This window comes from Micropterus salmoides, unplaced genomic scaffold (assembly GCF_014851395.1).
Source record: "Micropterus salmoides isolate LMB-PRFRI ecotype aquatic unplaced genomic scaffold, ASM1485139v1 Ms_hic_scaffold_11, whole genome shotgun sequence".
NCBI classification, from domain to species: Eukaryota; Metazoa; Chordata; class Actinopteri; order Centrarchiformes; family Centrarchidae; genus Micropterus; species Micropterus salmoides.
In genome coordinates, this window is record NW_024040152.1 from 7,223,509 (window position 1) to 7,242,738 (window position 19,230).

General features: G+C 39.8%; 1 protein-coding gene across 10 annotated transcripts in view; it reads left to right on the forward strand.

The window, feature by feature from the left end:
- The window catches only part of LOC119897086 (DNA-binding protein SATB1), a 60,147-nt gene extending 46,312 nt beyond the window's left edge, over positions 1–13,835 (forward strand). For all 10 annotated transcript variants that reach the window (XM_038710635.1, XM_038710640.1, XM_038710641.1 and 7 more), the window contains 2 exons: positions 9,047–9,253; positions 11,440–13,835. In XM_038710635.1, coding sequence (XP_038566563.1) covers positions 9,047–9,253; positions 11,440–12,051 — 819 coding nt within the window. In that variant the 3' untranslated portion in view covers positions 12,052–13,835. The remainder of the gene's footprint in view (positions 1–9,046; positions 9,254–11,439) is intronic.
- The last annotated feature ends 5,395 nt before the right edge of the window (positions 13,836–19,230 follow it).

Sequence of the window (19,230 nt, forward strand, 5' to 3'; positions counted from 1 at the left end):
TAGGGTGCCCCCCGTGGGAGTCCCCCCTGTGCGCGCTGATGTCACGCGCTGCGCGCCCCCTACGCTTGTAATTAATTTTATTTACACACTCAGGAATGCACAAGGTCGCACCTGCAGCCCGGAGCCGCCCGACTCGGCCCGCCTAATCAGATCTGTCATAATTATCATTCTGCATGCTTCTGACACACGCCGGGAAATATTTCAATTTAACTACAGCCACTAGCTCCAGCAGATGCAGTCTGAGAGAGAGTGTGTGTGTGTGTGTCTGTGTGCATACAGGAGTGTGTATGACTGAGTGAGGGGGAATTGCATGGGGAGATATTAGGACCTATCCAAGTGCTCATGCTGGTGCTTGTGTGCACTTGGTTTTGCTAGCATTATTTGCTCTCCCTCTCTCTGTCTTTCACAATCTCCTCTCTCATTCCATATCTTGCTGTCTGAGAGAGACTGGCTTTCCATCCTCATCGCTGGGTCTATACCATATTCTTTAGTCACTATTTTTACAATGTACTGCATAAACTGAGCTTGAAGGAAGACATAATTGCCTTTTCAGCCACGTACAGAGAGACATTTCAGATTTTGTGTTTACTCCATTGGCACCTATGTAAATATTCTATTTTAAGTTCAAGATTGTTGAGCAAGACACACAGCCATAGCACTGAATAAACAACTGCATATGAAGACTTATATTTCGGAACACTTTTTGGGGATAGAAATTTGTTCCATTTCATTAGTATCTAAAGCAAACTTGTAGGCCTATTAAGAACACTTATTTAGCTGACATAGACAATTTGCAGGTTCTCTGCTATTTCAATCTCTAATTCAATAAGATCAGTCATGATTTATCAGCCTAATTATGCTTTGATATTAGCAATTAAACCCCAGCTTTGAATTAAATCTCAATCAAGCTCTTATAATTGATAGAACCAGACTCCATGTAGGTGCTTTCTGTGTTTGTAATGTTGCTGCAGTTGTTGTTTATCTCTAGTTCATCTTCAGTGTGTTTGTTGTCTTCTGTGCATTCATCCTCCATCTGCTTCGGCAGTATTGAACAGAAAATATTATAAACAAGAGATAAATTTGTGGTGGGAGAACCATGTTTGTTGCTGTGCAGACAGTGCTGGTACCCAAATATCATCCCACCGCCAGGCTAAACTAGATTATGGTGCAATTTCATCAATACTAATATTTGATACAAAGAGGCATATGTACTGTAGCATCATCAGTGACTCGATTTTCAGCCATTTTGTACACATAAACAATCTGAAGTGCTTTAGTGGACAAAGACAACGCAATTTCACTAAAATGTGATATTGATTGGTATTTTTAATTAATTTTCACATTCTTATGAGGTAAAAATATGTTGCCTACAAATATTCTTAGTACAAATGTAGAAGGTATTAAAACATTCTTGTGTTCTAATTTTGTAGATATTCAAATTCGATATGTTCTCTTGTCTCTTTACTACTGTTCTTGTGCAAGGCAGTTATCCTGCTGAGAATCCAGCACAAGTATTAATAGTGTTTGCACCAGTGAACTCCTAGGTTATAGTATTGTTGCAATGTTATGTGCAGTTGTCTGTGAAAAAGAACTTTGCTGAAAAAGAACAAAACACGCAGTTAAAAAAAACCCCACTGTAACCACACAGATGTTTAATGTGCTCCACTTTAGATGGACCGGTCATTTGCCTTTGGCTATTCTTTATGCTCCATCTGCCTCTATTTGGTTGCTTGAAAATTCCCTGCACACTTTATCGGTTTGGCAGCCATGACGTCACATTACTGCCACACAGAACTGGTTGGTATTGTTTCTAGTAGCAAGTGCTGACACAGAGGGCCATTTCCTGCATAGTCATGCCTTGCCTCCACAATGTGTGTGTCGTGTTAGCTGTCAGTCTGTTATTGTTGTCAACTCACTTATTGTATCTGGAGAGGTCGTGACCCCTCTTCAGAAAACGTTCACTGTTTTTGCTAAGACTTCTCCATGTCGCAGTTCGAATAGAGATTAATTGTTTGGCATGTATGATTCAGACTGGCAAATTTCTCTCCTAAAGCTCAGCCACTGACATCCTCACAAAAGAGGATAGTGACACAATCTGGCATCCATAATCTGGAAAGCATCCACTCTGACAAGACATCAGAGTCATATAGTCATAAAGATTTTTTTAAAGGCAAGTTTCAAATGATTTAGATGACTCAGTTTTTAATCTTCAAAAGCTTTCCTTAAGAGAGAAAAGCAGTTACGTGATTGGTACATATGAGAACTACAAATTTCATCATCCATTACTGTGGTCGCAGATCCAACCATCCTAAGGGCCTATCTGTCATTTCAAAAAGATGTCACTTTGATCCATCTGTTTTGTAGTATGCCTCCTTATGAATGCTCAGGACCGGCGTGTGAATTGGAATCAGATGGTGAGGTTATGAAAAATTATTCAGAGGTAAAAATATAATAATAATAATAATATGTGGCTTAACAATAAATTCAACTTTTTGATCACCATATGGTGTCTTAGCTATGGTATAAACAAAGTAGTATATTTTTTGAAAAATGTTAATTTCCCTTATCTGAAACTAATTATTTCTTTCTTCACAACCATGTGAAATACTTAATGTTGTCATGCCCTGTGTTGTGTTGCTGGTTCTTTTCTGTTGTTCATGTCCAGTCATGTATTTGACGATGGAAAGGGTTAGAGAAACTCGTGACCAGTGGGTCACTAGTTTAAATTCACAGAACTGATGAAACAGACGTGATCAAGTAAAAGTGGATTTGTGCTTCTGCACTGAGCTGTTTCATATGCTCCATAGCACTGACACGGCCATCCTTAAAACGTAAATACATCAGGACATGGAGACTACGAAGAGACTGCAATTACAATGTGAAACATGTTGAAAAAAAGGCTCAGTAATCTTTTCAGTAACGCTAGATAAATTAGTATTTTGTGATCTAGCATAGCCATTTCCAGCGCAAACCTTCTCCTTACTGCGCTCTAAGTGAAAGAATGCAAACACGATTAATTTTGGGTATATAATGAATGCACAATTCAGTAATCTTCTCCTTTCCTGTAGCGAGACAGGAGTCATTTTTAGTGCAAACCTTGCCGTCGCCGTGATCATCTCCCTATCACATAGTCAATGAAAGAATATAGAAATATGATTACTTTGGATATATAATGAATACCAGACATAACCATCATTATTCATCTAGCATTGGAGTGGTGCTACAATAATCAACGGGTTAAATCCTATCTTGAACCATAAATTAATTCCTACGCTTTAAGCATTGATGGTGGGACCACCAGAACACCTCCACAGAGGGCCTTTGGGGGGGGGGAGCTTTGCTCACCTGACCCATTATCTGATGAGACAAATGGCATGAAATCATCTCTGTAAGTTGTTATTAGTTCACTTCAATGCTCATGTTATCCCTGTAACGTACAGTGTATAACATAATTACTGCACAGCATGTTGAGCAAACAACATTTAATGGCTGTGTAGACATTTAAGAAGAAATTGAATACACTAATAAACAGGACTTCGTGGCATTGTGGTTGGTATGCGAGCATAGTATAATGTGTTTTTTCAATATATATTTTTGGGCATATCATTGCTGTCCTTCCAAGTGCCATTGCAGTTCAAATAAAGCCACTGACCCCATTTCCATTGCCCTATCTTTTTCACAGTATGCCAAAGATTATTTGTACAGTCACTCAGAGCAGTTCTATTTGCATATTAAGACTTATCCTCCCCAAAAAAATCTGGCCCTGAATCGTGCAGTCAATTATTGCTTATTGTTGCGGCAGATTCACATATGCCCTAGCATCAGGAACGTTTCAACACTCCACTGTCGTCAGCAGATGGGCGTCCACCATGGCATAATGTTTTTACAACATGGCACACGTTACCTTGCGGGGTGAACGCGCACGTGCAGCCGCCAGTTTGGCTTGCTCACGGAGGAGAAACATGTTATCGGCTGCATTTATCTGCGTAGTGTTGTCTGCCAGTGCTGGGCCTCTGCCAGGTTCAAGGAGGAGGGAAGACAATAATGCATTGTCTTCCCCCTACTTTTAGCTCTCTCCCTTGTTCAGACAAAGAAGAGGGTTGTCTGACTGCCTCCGAAACGGTCCAGTCCTCCAAACAGCCAGCCACAACAATGGCCACAATCATTTCTCCATCTCTGATTTCTCATGTTTAATTTTTTGATGTGTCATCGTGGCCTTTTTTGTCCAAATGTAAATGGTGCTTGATATACTCATGGTCTTCTTTTCCAGGGTTGAAACAGAGGCATTATTTTTGGTCTCGCAGTAATCCGAGGAAGGGGGGGGGGGGACTCAAATGGCAAATTCATGGACATCTGTTGGCTTATTTTATTTATTTATTTTCTCAGTGGCCGAGGTCAGCCTGATGGGACTGATAACAAGCAAATGAGATTAGAGGGAAGGTGTTGGCCAGGCCGTGTGACAGACCTCTGTCTGTCTGTCGGCTGTCCCTGTCTCACTGCAAAGCCAGTTGTTCATTAGTGTTTCTCTGAGCTTCCATGTTGGGGGTGTTTGCAGTGGTAGGTTTGGTGGTGAATGGGTGGGTGGGTTGGGGTGGTGAATACCATGCTGTTCTCTGACAGAGCAGGCCTATGCTCTTATTGGCAGCTTGTGACTGCAGCACTCACATACACTGTGCACCACATTGCATAGCTGGGTGAATCCCGCGCATGAATTCCACTATTGTATTGCGAGGAAAATATTTTTATCAGAACACCCGGTTGCTTTTTATACTAGGACTACACAATAGCCTGCTGAACAGTTTATTACCGTTTTAATTTGCCACCTTATGACCCCAGAGCCCCTTGAGCCTCTGGTCAGATCTGTGGCTGCTGTAAAACAAGAAATGGCTGGTGGTTCTTGATTGTCAGTCCCGTTGTTTGAAACTAATTAATAATTAAGCAACAATGACCTAGAGGCAGCGGATTATTGTGCAATGTTGTCGCAGGTGTGTGCCAACATAGCAAGATAATCCTATGCCTGTCAGTACTTATTGCTTCGATGAACCTGTATGCAGCATCTGTGAGTTCAACTGAGAGATGTATTTAGCTTTCTAGTTAAATATTTTGTGGTTTCTAAGGTAATCGAGGCTGGGAAAATACATTGGTTTACTTCACTGGGTCAACTGTGAAAAGCTGATCAGTATCAGTCTCTGATATAAATGCAAGTGTGATGTAAATGTGATTTCTGTCACAGGCTCATCAACATACTCATCAGTATTGACGTCATGCTGTGATGATACATCAGTGAATGTCAGTTAATGTCATCCACTAAAGATTGGATGTCAGTTTTTTCATTGCCACAACAGCTACTTTTTATTAAACTAATAATAAAATAATATAGTTTTTCATTATTTGCTCAGCATTTCTTTTCTGTAAGCAATGAGTTTTGACTTTCATTAAGTCACTCCACTTTAAATGTAGCTAAATGCTGTCAAATAATTTCAGGTAACCTTTTGTGTCCCATAATGTTGTACATTATGGATGCAATTTTCATTATCAATATATCCATTAATTGTATAGTCTATAACGTCTGAGATAGTTTTCTGGAAATGGCTGCCTGCGGTTCTGTGTAGTGAGGGTTGATGAGAAGTGTGAGACTTAACCATACAGTCCAAGTCCTTTTCTTAATAAAACAATTCTGTTAATACTGTTTTTAATATGCATGTAGGCTTGCTGTAAGTAATAATTATCCATCTCCTCAGTCACAGACTTTCTTGCAAGTATCACTAGTGCGTGACACAAGGACATTTTTTTTTAACACAAGTTGTTGTGAAACACAGTGAGTGTATACTGTACTGTGTTGGCCAGCAACTATGCCTGTTCTGAACTACCTGTTCTATTTATTTATAGAGAGCCCTTAATGATCTTCAACAAAACACAGAGTACACTGGATTGAAGAGCCCTAGATTTTTGTTTTCTGGACCGTGTTGGAACACTTTAGCAGCAGGGGCAGCAAGTTCCATGATCCAATCAAGAGCGGTTGGTGCTTGTCAGCTGTGGTGGAGAGGCTCAACAAATTACATTAAACAATAAGGGGGAAAACAGATTTGCAACAGTATGGTAATGTTGAACGGGAATGTTGAACATAAAATCTTGTTGATTTAATAATTCTTGGGAAAGAACATTTATTTAAAAGTGTGTTTGAAATCAAACAGATAAATTACATACTACTTTACATTCAAGAAGAAATATATTTTATGTATTAAAATTTACTAAACCAAGGGAGTCAAATCACTAACTTCTTTCAGTCTCTCTTTCTGTTTCTCACCATCTCTCTCTCGCTCTTCCCTTTTATCCCTGTTGCCTCTGCCTGGCCTGTGGAAGCAATGCAATTAGACAAACACAAACAAAGCTCTTGAAACTGCCATGCAAAATGCTGACTGTCCACAGTGCTGGCTGGGAGCAGCGCTAACTGCTGTTTGACATACATCACATAAAAAACGTTTAGCAAATGTTCTTTTTTTTTTTGTGGCTTGTGATTCTTCCTTCAGCTCCTTCGATAAAAGCTAAATTATCAGCTCAAAACTGTAGAAATACAGGCAGTAAAGTAAAAAGCAACACAAGCGAACATTCACACTTGTGAACTAATAAACTCTCTGTACTTTATTTCATCAAATGGACTTCCTGGCATTGAAATGGAGTTCACGTCGTGCCTTTGTTTGATTGGCTCTGCTACTTTGGGTTTAATCCTGCTGGTTTGGGGAGTGTTTGAGTTGGATTACTCCATCGCTGGGCCGGGGTACTGTTTCTCTGGCTTTGACAAGATGGTGTGTGGTGGTTTGTGTGCGTCTGTTTGTGTTTTGTTTGTTTTTTGTGTGTGTGTGGGGGGGGGTGTTCTCCCTCACTACCGAATCAGCTGAAGCCACAGACAGCCCAACTGGAGCGGCGTCCAAATCCCTCTGCATGCAAATTAAAAACGCAACAATAAACGTGGCAAAGGAACAAGGTGGGCACGCAGGCTTTATGGCCCCCTCTACCCGCACCTCTCTCTCTCTCTCTCTCTCTCTCTCTCTCTCTCTCTCCTCTCCCCCCCCTCGGCCTCCTCCAAAACCCCTCCTGGGTTTGATGTGGCTTATGGGAGGAGTTGGAACAGGGGACAACCAAACTGCTGAGTTATCTCTTGCATGCAGTGTGGCGGCGTGGCTCTGCCCTCTGTGTGTATGCATGTGTGTGTGTGTTTGTGTCTGTGTGCGGACCAGCAGCGCGGTGTAATCCTGTGGAAATGAAAGGTGCTGCCGCGCACTGGCCGGGAGATTACAGCGCCGCTCTGTCACACTGCCAGGACAGACTACCCGGCTGAGCGAGTAGCCCTCTGTTACACACACACACACCTCACTGCTTCTCTTTGACACTGCGTTTCCTCCTCGCTGGTTTCACTCCCCGGCCGTCCCTCCTTCTTCAGCCACTCTTGTCCGTTTACAGCCCCCCTGATAGATTCACTACAGCTTTATCTCCCCCTCCCACTCTGCTTCGCTCTCCCACACAGCACTACAATGTGTTATTTCCCTTCACTCTTACTCACACACTGGCCCGCTGAGGTTTAGGTCGTCACGTCTGAGCCTGGGAGACCACGTCACTCAGCCCCTGCAGAGCCCTTCTGGCTATACAGTCATGAATCCTCAGTTTGTCATTCAGCTCGATGAACAAACACATTTGAATTACTGTAATTGTGAGACGTTTCTAGTCATTGTATTTATTCCACATCATGCTTTATCCCATCTGTAACATGAAATGTGGCTAATGTTAACCTAATCTCAATCAACCAAACCCAAGTCCTGAGCTCTTATAATACAAAAGTATGTACAAGTCCAGAAATGAAAGATAAGGCCATATGGTTTTAATCTAGGGCTGCAAATAATGACTATTTTTCATTAGCGAATAATGTGTCAGTTATTATCTCGACTAATCAATTAATCAATTTGTTTATAACAGAACAGTCAGAAAATTGTGAAAAGTGAAGATTATGCTTTTCTAGAACCCAAGCTAACTTTAAATTGCTTGTTTTGTCCAACCAACAGTCAAAAAAGTAAACTTTCTACCTATTTATCTATCATGTAAGACAAAGAACAGCAGCAAATCTTCACATATGAGCAACTGGAACCAGACAATGTTTGACATTTTTGCCTAAACTTTTTTTTTAAACAAATTAAAATTTGCTTGGTCATTCATTTCAACATTTTGTAAAACATCCATACATATCATCAACAATGCCTTTCAGAGTATATCTGTTAACAGATTTGTACTTTGCACGAGTGTTATCCTGTGCAGTTCTGCAGCTTTACTATTCAAAACAATGTATTAGTAAATTACAAGTGAGTTCATGCTACCCTTTGTCCTGCACTTTCAGTAATGTGTCAGTCTTGTGTTGAATCTTTTGACCATCAAGGTCAGACTTATCATGCAACCATTGTATTGATCAAATAAAGCATTTGTGACTGTAATTGTCCACTACTGTTCCTCGGCTCTGTCTTTCATGGCCCTCTGCTGGAGTGTTTCAAACATGAGAGCCACTTGTTTTCTGCCCAAGGTGCTACTCAGTATGCAAGTGTGTGTTTCTCGTCATGTTAAATTGTTCCTTCCTGCTGTGTTGCTTGACCGTGGCTAATTCACATCTTCATCTTTTGCTGTGGCAAAAAAAAACATACTTACCGCAGGTACAGCTACGGTGAAACAAATGGGGTGTTTTGTGTTTGTGTTTTTACTTTATTACTTGAGTTTTTGTAAAACATCTGTTGGCACCTAATCATTTGGTGTTACATTTAGGTTCCTTTGTTACTCATATTTAATTGAACACCAAAATGTTATAAGTTGGTCCTTCTCTTAGGTAAAGCACTCTAAAAATGGTTGTCTGTTTTTAACCAGTTTCCATACTCTTGGAACCTCTTAGAGACAGCAGTACAAAATTAATCAATTTATTTTTGACCTGTGCTCACATTTTAGTCTTAAGACCATGTTTTACTCATCTACTCTCTCTCTCTGTGTCTCTCCTCTCTAATTCTTCCTTCAGGGCTGGCTCTGTGAGCTGCTGCGTTGGAAGGAGGATCCCTCTCCAGAGAACCGGACGCTCTGGGAGAACCTCTCCATGATCCGCCGCTTCCTGAGCCTCTCCCAGGTGGAACGCGACGCCATCTACGAGCAGGAGAGCAGCGCCGGGCAACAGCACCACAACGAGCGGCCGACGCACTTGATGCACATCTCCAGTGACCAGCTGCAGGTGAGCATGGCCACATGTGGCCCGACTGTGCCTTTAGGCAAGGCACTGAGCCACAACCAGCTCAGGCTTCACGCTTCTCTGGAGAATCCATTTAAACAGTAAATGATGCAAACACACTCAAAACATAATGTAGGTGTATGTGTGTGTGTGTGTGACTCCCATTAAAATGCACAAAGACGTTGTTGACATGTTTATAATAAACCATCAAAACATGCACATGCAAACACAAATAAAAATGAGATAGGAATAAACAGAATGTAATATGCTTACTTACAAGTTGTTGTTTTTATTAAATAGAATCATTTTTCACACACTCGACATTATCCATGACATTATAGATGTATGAACACACACACATACACACAAACCAGCACATACAAGGCTTCACTTGTGGTCATGTACTGTAAGCACAGACCCCAACTCTGTTATTCATATTAGAGCTGAAACCATTAGTCATTAATCTATTGGTTGATCAACAGAAGGTAAATCAGCAAGTATTTTGACAAAATGCCGAACATTCGCTTGTTCCAGCTTCTCAAAAGTGAGAATTTGCTGCTTTCTTTGTTTTATGTGATTGTATGCTCAATAGAATTGGGATTTGCAAAACAAGCTATTGTTAAGACGTCAACATGAAATTTAAGAGATTTTGATCAGCATTTTTCAGTTGAGGAAAATAATCAGTGAATTGACTGATTGCAAATGAATGTCAGTTGAAACCTGAATTCATGTATACAGGCCTCAGGTGAGACACAGAAACAAACACACACTCCTGATACACCTCTTACCGATTACTCTTACTGTATATGTGCATATTTTCATACTTTTCCTGAAGTTGTAAATCAGAAAGTTAAAAGCCTAATTCCCCTCCCTCCCGTTCCTTTAATCTTAACTAATTTTCCAGGAATTTGTAATAAACAACACTTAAGATTTTTTATGAACTCTTGTTAATTAGATACAACATAGCAACACTTAAAAGTTCCTTCTTTTCAGTGAAAAAAAGCCATTTTCAAAGATATCATTAGCCTGAACTTATTTAAAAGAGCTGCTTTATAAAAGACACCTGGCAGATGAATAGAAAAGAACACACAAGGCTCGGTTAACGGTCGAAGTATCTTAATGAAGTACAATAACACTTCTATTAAAAGTCTGAGTCACAGCTGAGTGGTTGATTAGTTATTTGGTTACTTGGAGACGTGGCCAGTGTTTCACAAAGGCTGCCATTTACTGGATATAAATAAGGTAATAGGATTTCTTTTACAAATCAATTTTAGCAGCAGATATGGAATGAGGAAATGTTGTGCATACTTTGCATGCAAACCAAACAGAAATGGTTGTTGATTGATGAAATGTGATTATTTCTGACTTAATGGTGCAGTTTTACACTGTCCATAAGAGACTAGTGTTTAAATATTTTGTGCCAGTCCTTTACTAACGCGATACATTAGCCAAATTAGCTCACATTTGCTCAACAAGAACTATCACAGCTCAGTATATTGGTACAGTAAAATCACATCTTTGGGTGCATTTTTGCAGCTGGCAAACAAGAGTCCTTGCAAAGTGCTGTTTTGCAAACTTCATTATGAAACACCTATTCTACAGTGTCTGACTCAGAAATGAAAATAAAAGAGCACCCATTTTGCGGGGTCAATAGGGACCACGAGTTGCCCACTCATTCCCTCTCCAACCACACAATGAGACATTTTACAAGTAATGTGTCATGTGTTTACACTAACGGGATTCTGACGGCAGAGTGAAAGCCATCGATAGCATTCTCACACTGCAGCAAATCAGCCAGACCATCGCTACGTGAATTGTGCACAGGGAGCTTGTTTATCACTGCCTGGCAATAGAGACTGATAAGCAGCAGAGGCTATAATAGAGAGGCCAGTTTCCCACTGTGTGTAGGGCTGATTGTGTGTGTGTGTGTCTATGCACTGTTGCCTCTACCCCCACAATGAGATCTCCCACAACCAAAAAAGGAAAAAAAATCATATCTGCAGAACTGATTACATTCAATGAGATATTACATGGAAAATTCCTTCAACCAAGTGCCTGTTCTATACACAGCGGGCCCATTTTCCCTCACAACTCAATTGATTTTAATGAAAGGCCTTATTAAGGCGCCGATAAGTGTTCACTGATAACATCCCCGTCTCCTTTCTCTTCCCCTTTCTTTCCCACTGCAGGCTCAGCCACCCCAGTCGCAGCAGCACCAACCCTCCCTGTCCCTTCAGCACCCCTCCCAACCCCTTTTGTCCCAGCAGCCCTTGCAGCAACAGCAGCCCACCACAGGCCCTCGATTACCGCCTCGCCAGCCCTCCACCGCCTCTCCAGCAGAGACAGAGGACGAGGGCAGCCGCGGAGGGAGCATCAAGTCCCGTACCTGCGGAGGGAAGATCTCCCTGGAGGCTCTGGGCATCCTGCAGAGCTTCATTCAGGACGTAGGCCTGTACCCCGATGAGGAGGCCATTCACACTCTGTCGGCCCAGCTGGACCTGCCCAAGCTCACCATCATTAAGTTCTTCCAGAACCAGCGCTTCTACGTAAATCACCCAGCCAAGGCGCTCAAGGAGCCCAATAACAACAACACCGCAGCCACCACTAACACCAACACCAGCAGCAGCAGCAGCTCGGCCTTCGAGGAGGAGCTGACGGACTTCAGGGAGAGCGGAGAGCTGCTGAAGGAGCTGGACGAGAGCACGCAGACCAATAGCACCATCTTCTCCATCAAGATTGAAGAGCAGCTGGGCCGAGGCGCAGAGGCCCAGTCAGAGTTAGAACACGAGGCAAAGGAGTAGGACTCTCCCCATCTGAACATATACTGAGAGTTTTCTTGTGCACACACACAGACTGATGACTGTGCTAAATGTAACACTTCGGCCGACACAGAACCACCACACCGCAAATCAAGAAAAGTAGTGTTTTTAATCAGTACAGCGCCTGGACTATATGAGGAGTGTTGTTTGTTTTTTATATATATATATATATATATATATATATATATATATATATAATAAAATCAGTTGCAGACTGACAGGCTCTGTGAAGTGAGTGTTCTCACCAGAAAGACCATTTCAGACTCAAGTACTACTTTTTGGATTTTGTAAAACTTGTATTATTATACACTGTAAAGACTGATGCATCATTTAAATAATCTGCACAAAAAATTATTATAAGTATGTTGCCGTGGGTATTTGCTGACTGCACTCTGTCTGTTGTTTTACACTGACTTACTTTATCTTTTTGAGCTACTGATTATATTTAAAAAGAAAAAAGTCTCCCTGGAGTTTGCTAGGACTTTGATAGGTGTTTACGTATGTGATGTTTAACTGGATTTAAAAAAAAAAACTAAAAAAAAATTGAAATCACAGACCAAGTGGTTGACAAGGCCTTAATTATGAGGTATCGAGTCTGGAGCCTGCTGGCAGATTAGTTATTCTTTTAAAAAGCGCATAATGTGATTATGGATCACTCTACACTCTGGAACGCGATCACCCAGCCCAGGTGAATCTCCGAGAATAGCTCAGTCTTTACATATTATTTGTTAGGGAGGAAATATAAATATATATATAGACATTATATTGTAACTGTAAAAAAAAAAATACAGTCTTAAAGAAACTATGCCAACAAATGCCTTGTACTATACGGCACTGCCGATGTTACATTATTTTGCAAAACCTTTGTCACTGTAACTTTCTGAATTGCCACACAGTTAGAAATGTGAATTACACCATGTTTATGTTGTCTGACATTATTTATTTGCAGATCATGCAGTGTTTCTGATGTAATTACTTTTTTAAAAAGTTTATGTTACGTAGAGCTTTTTTAAAATTCCACCAATCTATTTTCTATTTATAAATGTAATTTCGATGGGCAGTAAAAACAAAAAGTGTCTTAAACGTTTTAAATGGAGAAATGTGCTTTAAAGGTTGCCTATAAAAAGTGCTGTATGTCAACCAACTCATGCTACAAGCTTCACAATTAATGTTGTATGCAATTTTTACTATCATGCAAATAAGCTTAGGTAAAATGACTAACCTATAGAACACCTTAGAAAGAAAAACATATGCAATCTGTGTGAAAATCGATGTCTGCGATGTGTCTTCCTTTGGTTAACAATCCAATTCAAAAAGCTATTCCTGTATAAATATTCTGTATAAAAGTGTTTCTTTTTTATGAGTTTATTTCAATGAGAACACCAGTTATTTTGTTACGACTGACTGTTTTATAAGTGTTTCTCGGTTCCTTTCAGCAGAAATGTTCTAACTAGAAGTGGTTATTGATTGTTAATTACACAATTAAACTGTTTGTATTGTACCACAGATTTCTTGGCATTAACTTGACCAGAGTCTTTCGACACCAGAGTGGGTTTTTCTCCTCTGCCAACGAAAGATGAAACAATGTGAATTGTTTTTAAATCTACTGCTAAGAGATATCGACTCCAGTGACTGACTCATTCAGCTGCAGTCAGTGAACACGTTATTTGTAATAACTGTAAATATCACATCTCGTGAATCATTGATTGTTTATTATTGTAAATATATTTGAAGTTTGTGCAAGAGCTCACCATACAAAATTTAAATCAACGTTCTGTCGTGCCTCTTCCTCTCAAACCGACTGTACCTGGGCTCTTCTACTGCTGAGTGTATCTGAAGCACCTGTGAAATCTGAAATAAATAAATGTTAGGTGTGAACACCTGTAATAGCAAAGCCCTCTGCAGGGAGTTAAGATATAAAACAGCACAGGTGTCCTGACCTCGCCGTGAACCCCAGGTGAGGCCAGGTGTCTGCACCTTTAGGAAATTACCCTCACCTGTTAACACCCTGCGATATGTGCCAGCCAGCCTGGGCCGGCGTTCCCTTGATGTTCTGCTCTTTTTTTCATGAATAAAAAGCCAGAGTGTAACAATGTGTGTTTTCAGAGGAAAAGATAATCACATAAAACACATCATACAGAAGTGTCAGATGCTCTCGGGTGGTGGGGGAGGGATCAAAAGGTGCACCTACACGTGTCGAGGTAACACATGACAAAGTAGAGAGGCACCATTAAGCGTCATTATTTCTTGATTTTGACATTACAAGTGACTTACAGACAAACAGAGGTGAAGGCACCAACAAACAACAGGAACTCCAGCGTAACACTCCTCCTCATTATGACTGTTTTCATAAGGATCAGCCATGTTTGCCTCAGACTTAGAAAAGCTTTTTCCACACAGATGGCTAATACTTTTCTATAAAACTGGTTGTCGATCTTGGAGGTGGTCACAAGAATATTTGGGAATTGGTTTCTAGAGAAAAGGGGATTTTATTATTCAATAATTAAGTAAATACCCCAAAATGGGGGTTAGGGAATACAAAAAAACTAATGTCCACATACAGCAGTAAAAGAGTTTTGAGCAGACGTCTTTATTTTAGTGGAAAGCTCCAGTTTTGTGATGGAGTTTCGCCACAAGTGGGATTGCTCATAGAAGACAGAACAGTTTTTAAACTCTGTCTCCATTAGGCTATTCGCTGTTTCTCCACGGCATCAAACACACTTCAAAGACTTTCCCCAGATGTCAAAATAGAAATCATAATTACGACAAGAATGGTGACTGATGAATCACTGACTCTGTTACCCCAGGCTTCTCATGCTGTTGCTTATTTTAAAAATTAGCAGGCTGCACTAGACAAGTTTCCAAGAAAGCATTCATAGATGATGCCACATCATGCTGCGGTACGCCACTTCTGGGGGAGAAAAGGACAAGCAGATACAGTATCTTCTTGTGATATTTGTAGAAATTTTCAATGTCATAGCAAATAAACACTTTCCACATAAAGGTTCCAGTTGACGCACATGGCTTGCTGAGGGTTGGCTGGAGTTACTGAGGTCAAACTGACAAATAAAGCTTCATTTTAACCCAGTGAGACTCTCATATATGTATTTTGAGCCGTCAGAGGAGGCAACCAGCTCTAAGCAAAAATAGGAGGATATGCATTCCGTATTACCCATCAATAAGTTACATTTTAAGTGAAATAATAATTTAGATCATTACAAATTAATTATAATTAATTATACATTTTGCTTCATATTTCATAAAATAATAAATTAGTGTTGGCGGCTGTAGTCAGCAGTACTACAATATAAACATATTTAACCACAAGTAAATTCCTGCATTCAAAATGTCACCTTAGTAAAAGTATGTATATATTATTTATATATACACTATCATTAATACTCTAATATTAATCAATGTGTACTGTAAGTAGCATTTTAATGTTGTAGCTGGTCTCAGTGGAGCTATTTAACTATTTTATATACTTGTGGGTAGTTTAATCTATAATACATCATATTTTATAAACTCAGCATTGTGAAATCTGGATCTGTAAAGTTAATAGTAACCAAAGGTGTCAGATCAATGTAGTTAGTAATTAACTGCAATATTTTAAATGTAGTAGAAGTATAAAGTAGCATGAAATTGAAATGCTCAAGTAAAGTACAATGTATATGACAATTTATAACAGGACTGCAATGAGGAATTAATGTAACTTTTATCACTTGTAATAGATGTAAGTTATTTCGATAATGTGCATTTTTGATTGTTAGGATGCACATCTGCAGGATGGACACATTTATAGAAAGTATACATGCTCCACTGAACACAACCCCCCAGAGTACTCATGAACATGTCAATCAACAGTGCACATTAACACTTCACAGACGACTTGAAGGAATACTGGAGAAACAGGAGATTGGGCTTTATGAGTGCAGATTTCAACTGAGCATTATATTTTGTGTGTGGGTTTTTTTTCCAGCCTGTGTTGTTCATCACTTAACAACTCTGAAAAAGGTGGCCTGGAACTCATAGCTATGCCAGACTGTTAAGTGTCTCACTGTTGGGAAAACCAGTAGAGGAACAGCTCACAACTTGGCTCAGTCCCTCACAGTTTTCTGTTATATATTCCGTCACATGAGATACTTAAGCCAGCGTTAGCACTAATCAGCTTGATACTCAACATTCAACAATTAGTTGAAAAAAGTCCTGAGGATTTTAGAGACATATCATTTCATTTCTGGTAGCTGAGGAGGAACTGACTAAGTCTTTTATGTTGTAGGATAGTAGTCAACAGGAAATCTGTGAAAAGTGGATATGAAACACGAGCTGGGGTGGAGAAGATCTCAGAATAACATCTAAGTATAGCAGGACTGTTTTATCCTCGTGGGAACCAACATGTGATGAAAATTATAAACTTTTCAAGAACCCCAAATGAGAGAAGAATCTCAGTTTTACATGGACGATGTGCCTGATGATATGTGATCGATTCATTTTCCTGTTTTAGTTTTTTCCTGGCTGTTGATGTAGTGTTCATTATTTTATTTTTTATTTTTTTAATTTTTAAATGCAATGCTTTTTTTTTATAATGAACAAAATGAAAATAATACTAAAATATGACTGAAAATCAAATTTTGATTTTGATTTTGTTGGTGATTTTTACCCTAGAGACCTTTTCTGAGCTTTCACTGGGGATCTTGTTTATTGTGGTGATCAGTGCCCCCTTTCAAGGAGAATCACAGCGACTTTGGCAGATAAAACCTGTGTGAACATCGGCTGACCTGATATCAATAAAAAAATTTTGCATTAATCAGTAAAAATTTTATTAAAATTTAAATAAAACGGTAGGAGTTAAATCTTACCTAGAATCAGCCAAACAACTGACAAAGAAAAAGTGATGCGGTGGTGCTTCAGGAAGTTTCGTCTTAACCAGGTTTTGATGAACATCAGAAGACTAATTTGGTGGATCTTTATGTCCCATGTGTCAAAGATCACAAGACAAGATAACACTAAGTGCTGCTGGGCACAAATTAATGTAAACTGCTGGAGAAAGTCATAGGTTGCTATTTCACACAATGTTTGCCAACGGGCAAGCAACCCACTGTCAAGCTAGCATCAAGCAAGCTAGCAAGTGGCTTGCTTGTTAGCAAATACAGCAACGAGTTTGCTTATGGATCTTTACTGTCATGCTATCAGGGTAATTTGAAAAATTCTATCATGACATAACAATTCTACACATATTAACATAAAGTAATATTATAGAAAATTTGTCATTTGTGCTTCTGGTTTAGTTTTTTCTCTCTCTGCATTTGTTTGGAATCTACCATCAGCCATTAGACAGGACGTCAAACACCTTAAACAAACAAAATGCATTTTGAGCATAGAACCCCTAAACATGGCAGTGCACGGGCCATTGCTGTCTCTCTGTCAACACAAATATTGACACACCAACGAGTGCACAAGCTGCATTTACGGGCCAGGAAGAGATTTATTGGGCAGCACCTTCTTTATGTTTCTGCTATGTTTAGCTCCAGATTAACAGGGACGTTACACTCAGGTTGCTTCAGCACAGCATTGGCAAGGTCTGGCTCGTGTAGGGGAGTCCTCAGTGCCTACCCATGAGCCCTTGGGACTGCGCAGTAAATCAAACAGGAAATGCAGCAGAAACCCTAATAAAGTTATTTTAATGATAGCAATCTCTGCGGAATCCCCCCAATGTAAATCGGAAACTTCTGCCGAGCTGCTTAGTAATAGCCAAACATTTTCAGAAAAACATGGTTTCTCAACCTCCAAATGTGGAGAAGCGGAAACAGAAGGTTAGAGGTGTGGAAATTAATAACATTAATCACTGAGTTGCTTTCCACCCTCTTGTCTTGCTCTTTGCCTTCTGGTTTTGAGAAGACAAGATTAAACATGAACCAACTCAGGGGGGATTGAAACCGTCCTTCTGATCACATTAATTCAGCAACATCACACTCACATGAATATGTATGCTGATTTCTGGAAAAGGTGGCACATGCCCTTGTTTTATCCTGATTATTAACACTTATTAATTTTCAGTATGATGCCCGACATTTTCAGTCAGCAGAGTCCTGTAACCCTAGCACAAATGCCTGATCACACCACAAGTTTGCAGATATCACCTTAGAGCTGCAAAGTCACAGCCTTAAGGTAGTTTTAGGCAGTCTCAGCTGTTAACTTTTACATACCAGGTCTTGTATTTATGTTCGGGGCCAACACATCTGTCTACCCTTTTATTCTGTCTCCGACATAACAGCTTTTGTTTGAAGTTAAAAGACAGACACAACAACCGACCTTCCACCTTTGTTTACAATTCAAGCATCTCAAGCATAACGTTGGTGAAACGGACAGATGGATCTACTGAACTTCCAAAGTATTCCGTTATCATCAACGTTTGTGCCAAAGCTTCCGGTCCATTCACAAGGCTGTATGTTATAGCCACAGAAATAGATTTTCTTGCAAATATTATTCACTTCTTAATGTATTCTTCTGATAACACGGAAAAAAAGTTTCAATGAATTTTATGAAGCAAGAACTTTATGAAAGTATGAAAAGAAGAATCAGTCCAGAGTGCGGAAAAATATGAATATGTTGGTTTTGTCTTTTTTGTCTTTTCATCTAATGGTAAGGAATAATACATCACTGACTGTGCAGCCTGCAGTGAGAGGAAGAGGGAAAAAAATTGTGTTCTCTATTTACTGAGTCTGCGGCCTGTTGTTCATTTTCTAGGAATTTAGCTGAAGTGGGCTCTTGTTATTTGAAGTACTAATTGAACCCATTTTCCTTTTCCAAACCTGTCTTACCACTTTCATTTTAAAGCAATAACTCATCGATGAACAACACCACTCAGCAGACGCCACTTGTCACAATGGTTCCACTTATGCATTGACCAAAACAGACTCAACAGTAAAAGTTGCATCACAGATTTTCAGGCCGCTGGCGCATCAAAGTGCCTCGCCACTTATCAGTCTGAATTGTGTATAATATATTCAGTTTGAGGCTGTTTTTAAAACCAGATAGCTGAAAGCATCTCAGCAGATAAACTGGTGGATTTAAGGTATGTGCTTTTTCATATATTTTGGCAGTTTTCGACTTTTTTACAAACCTGTCTTTGAAGGCCTTTCCAATAAAATTCCCAAACAA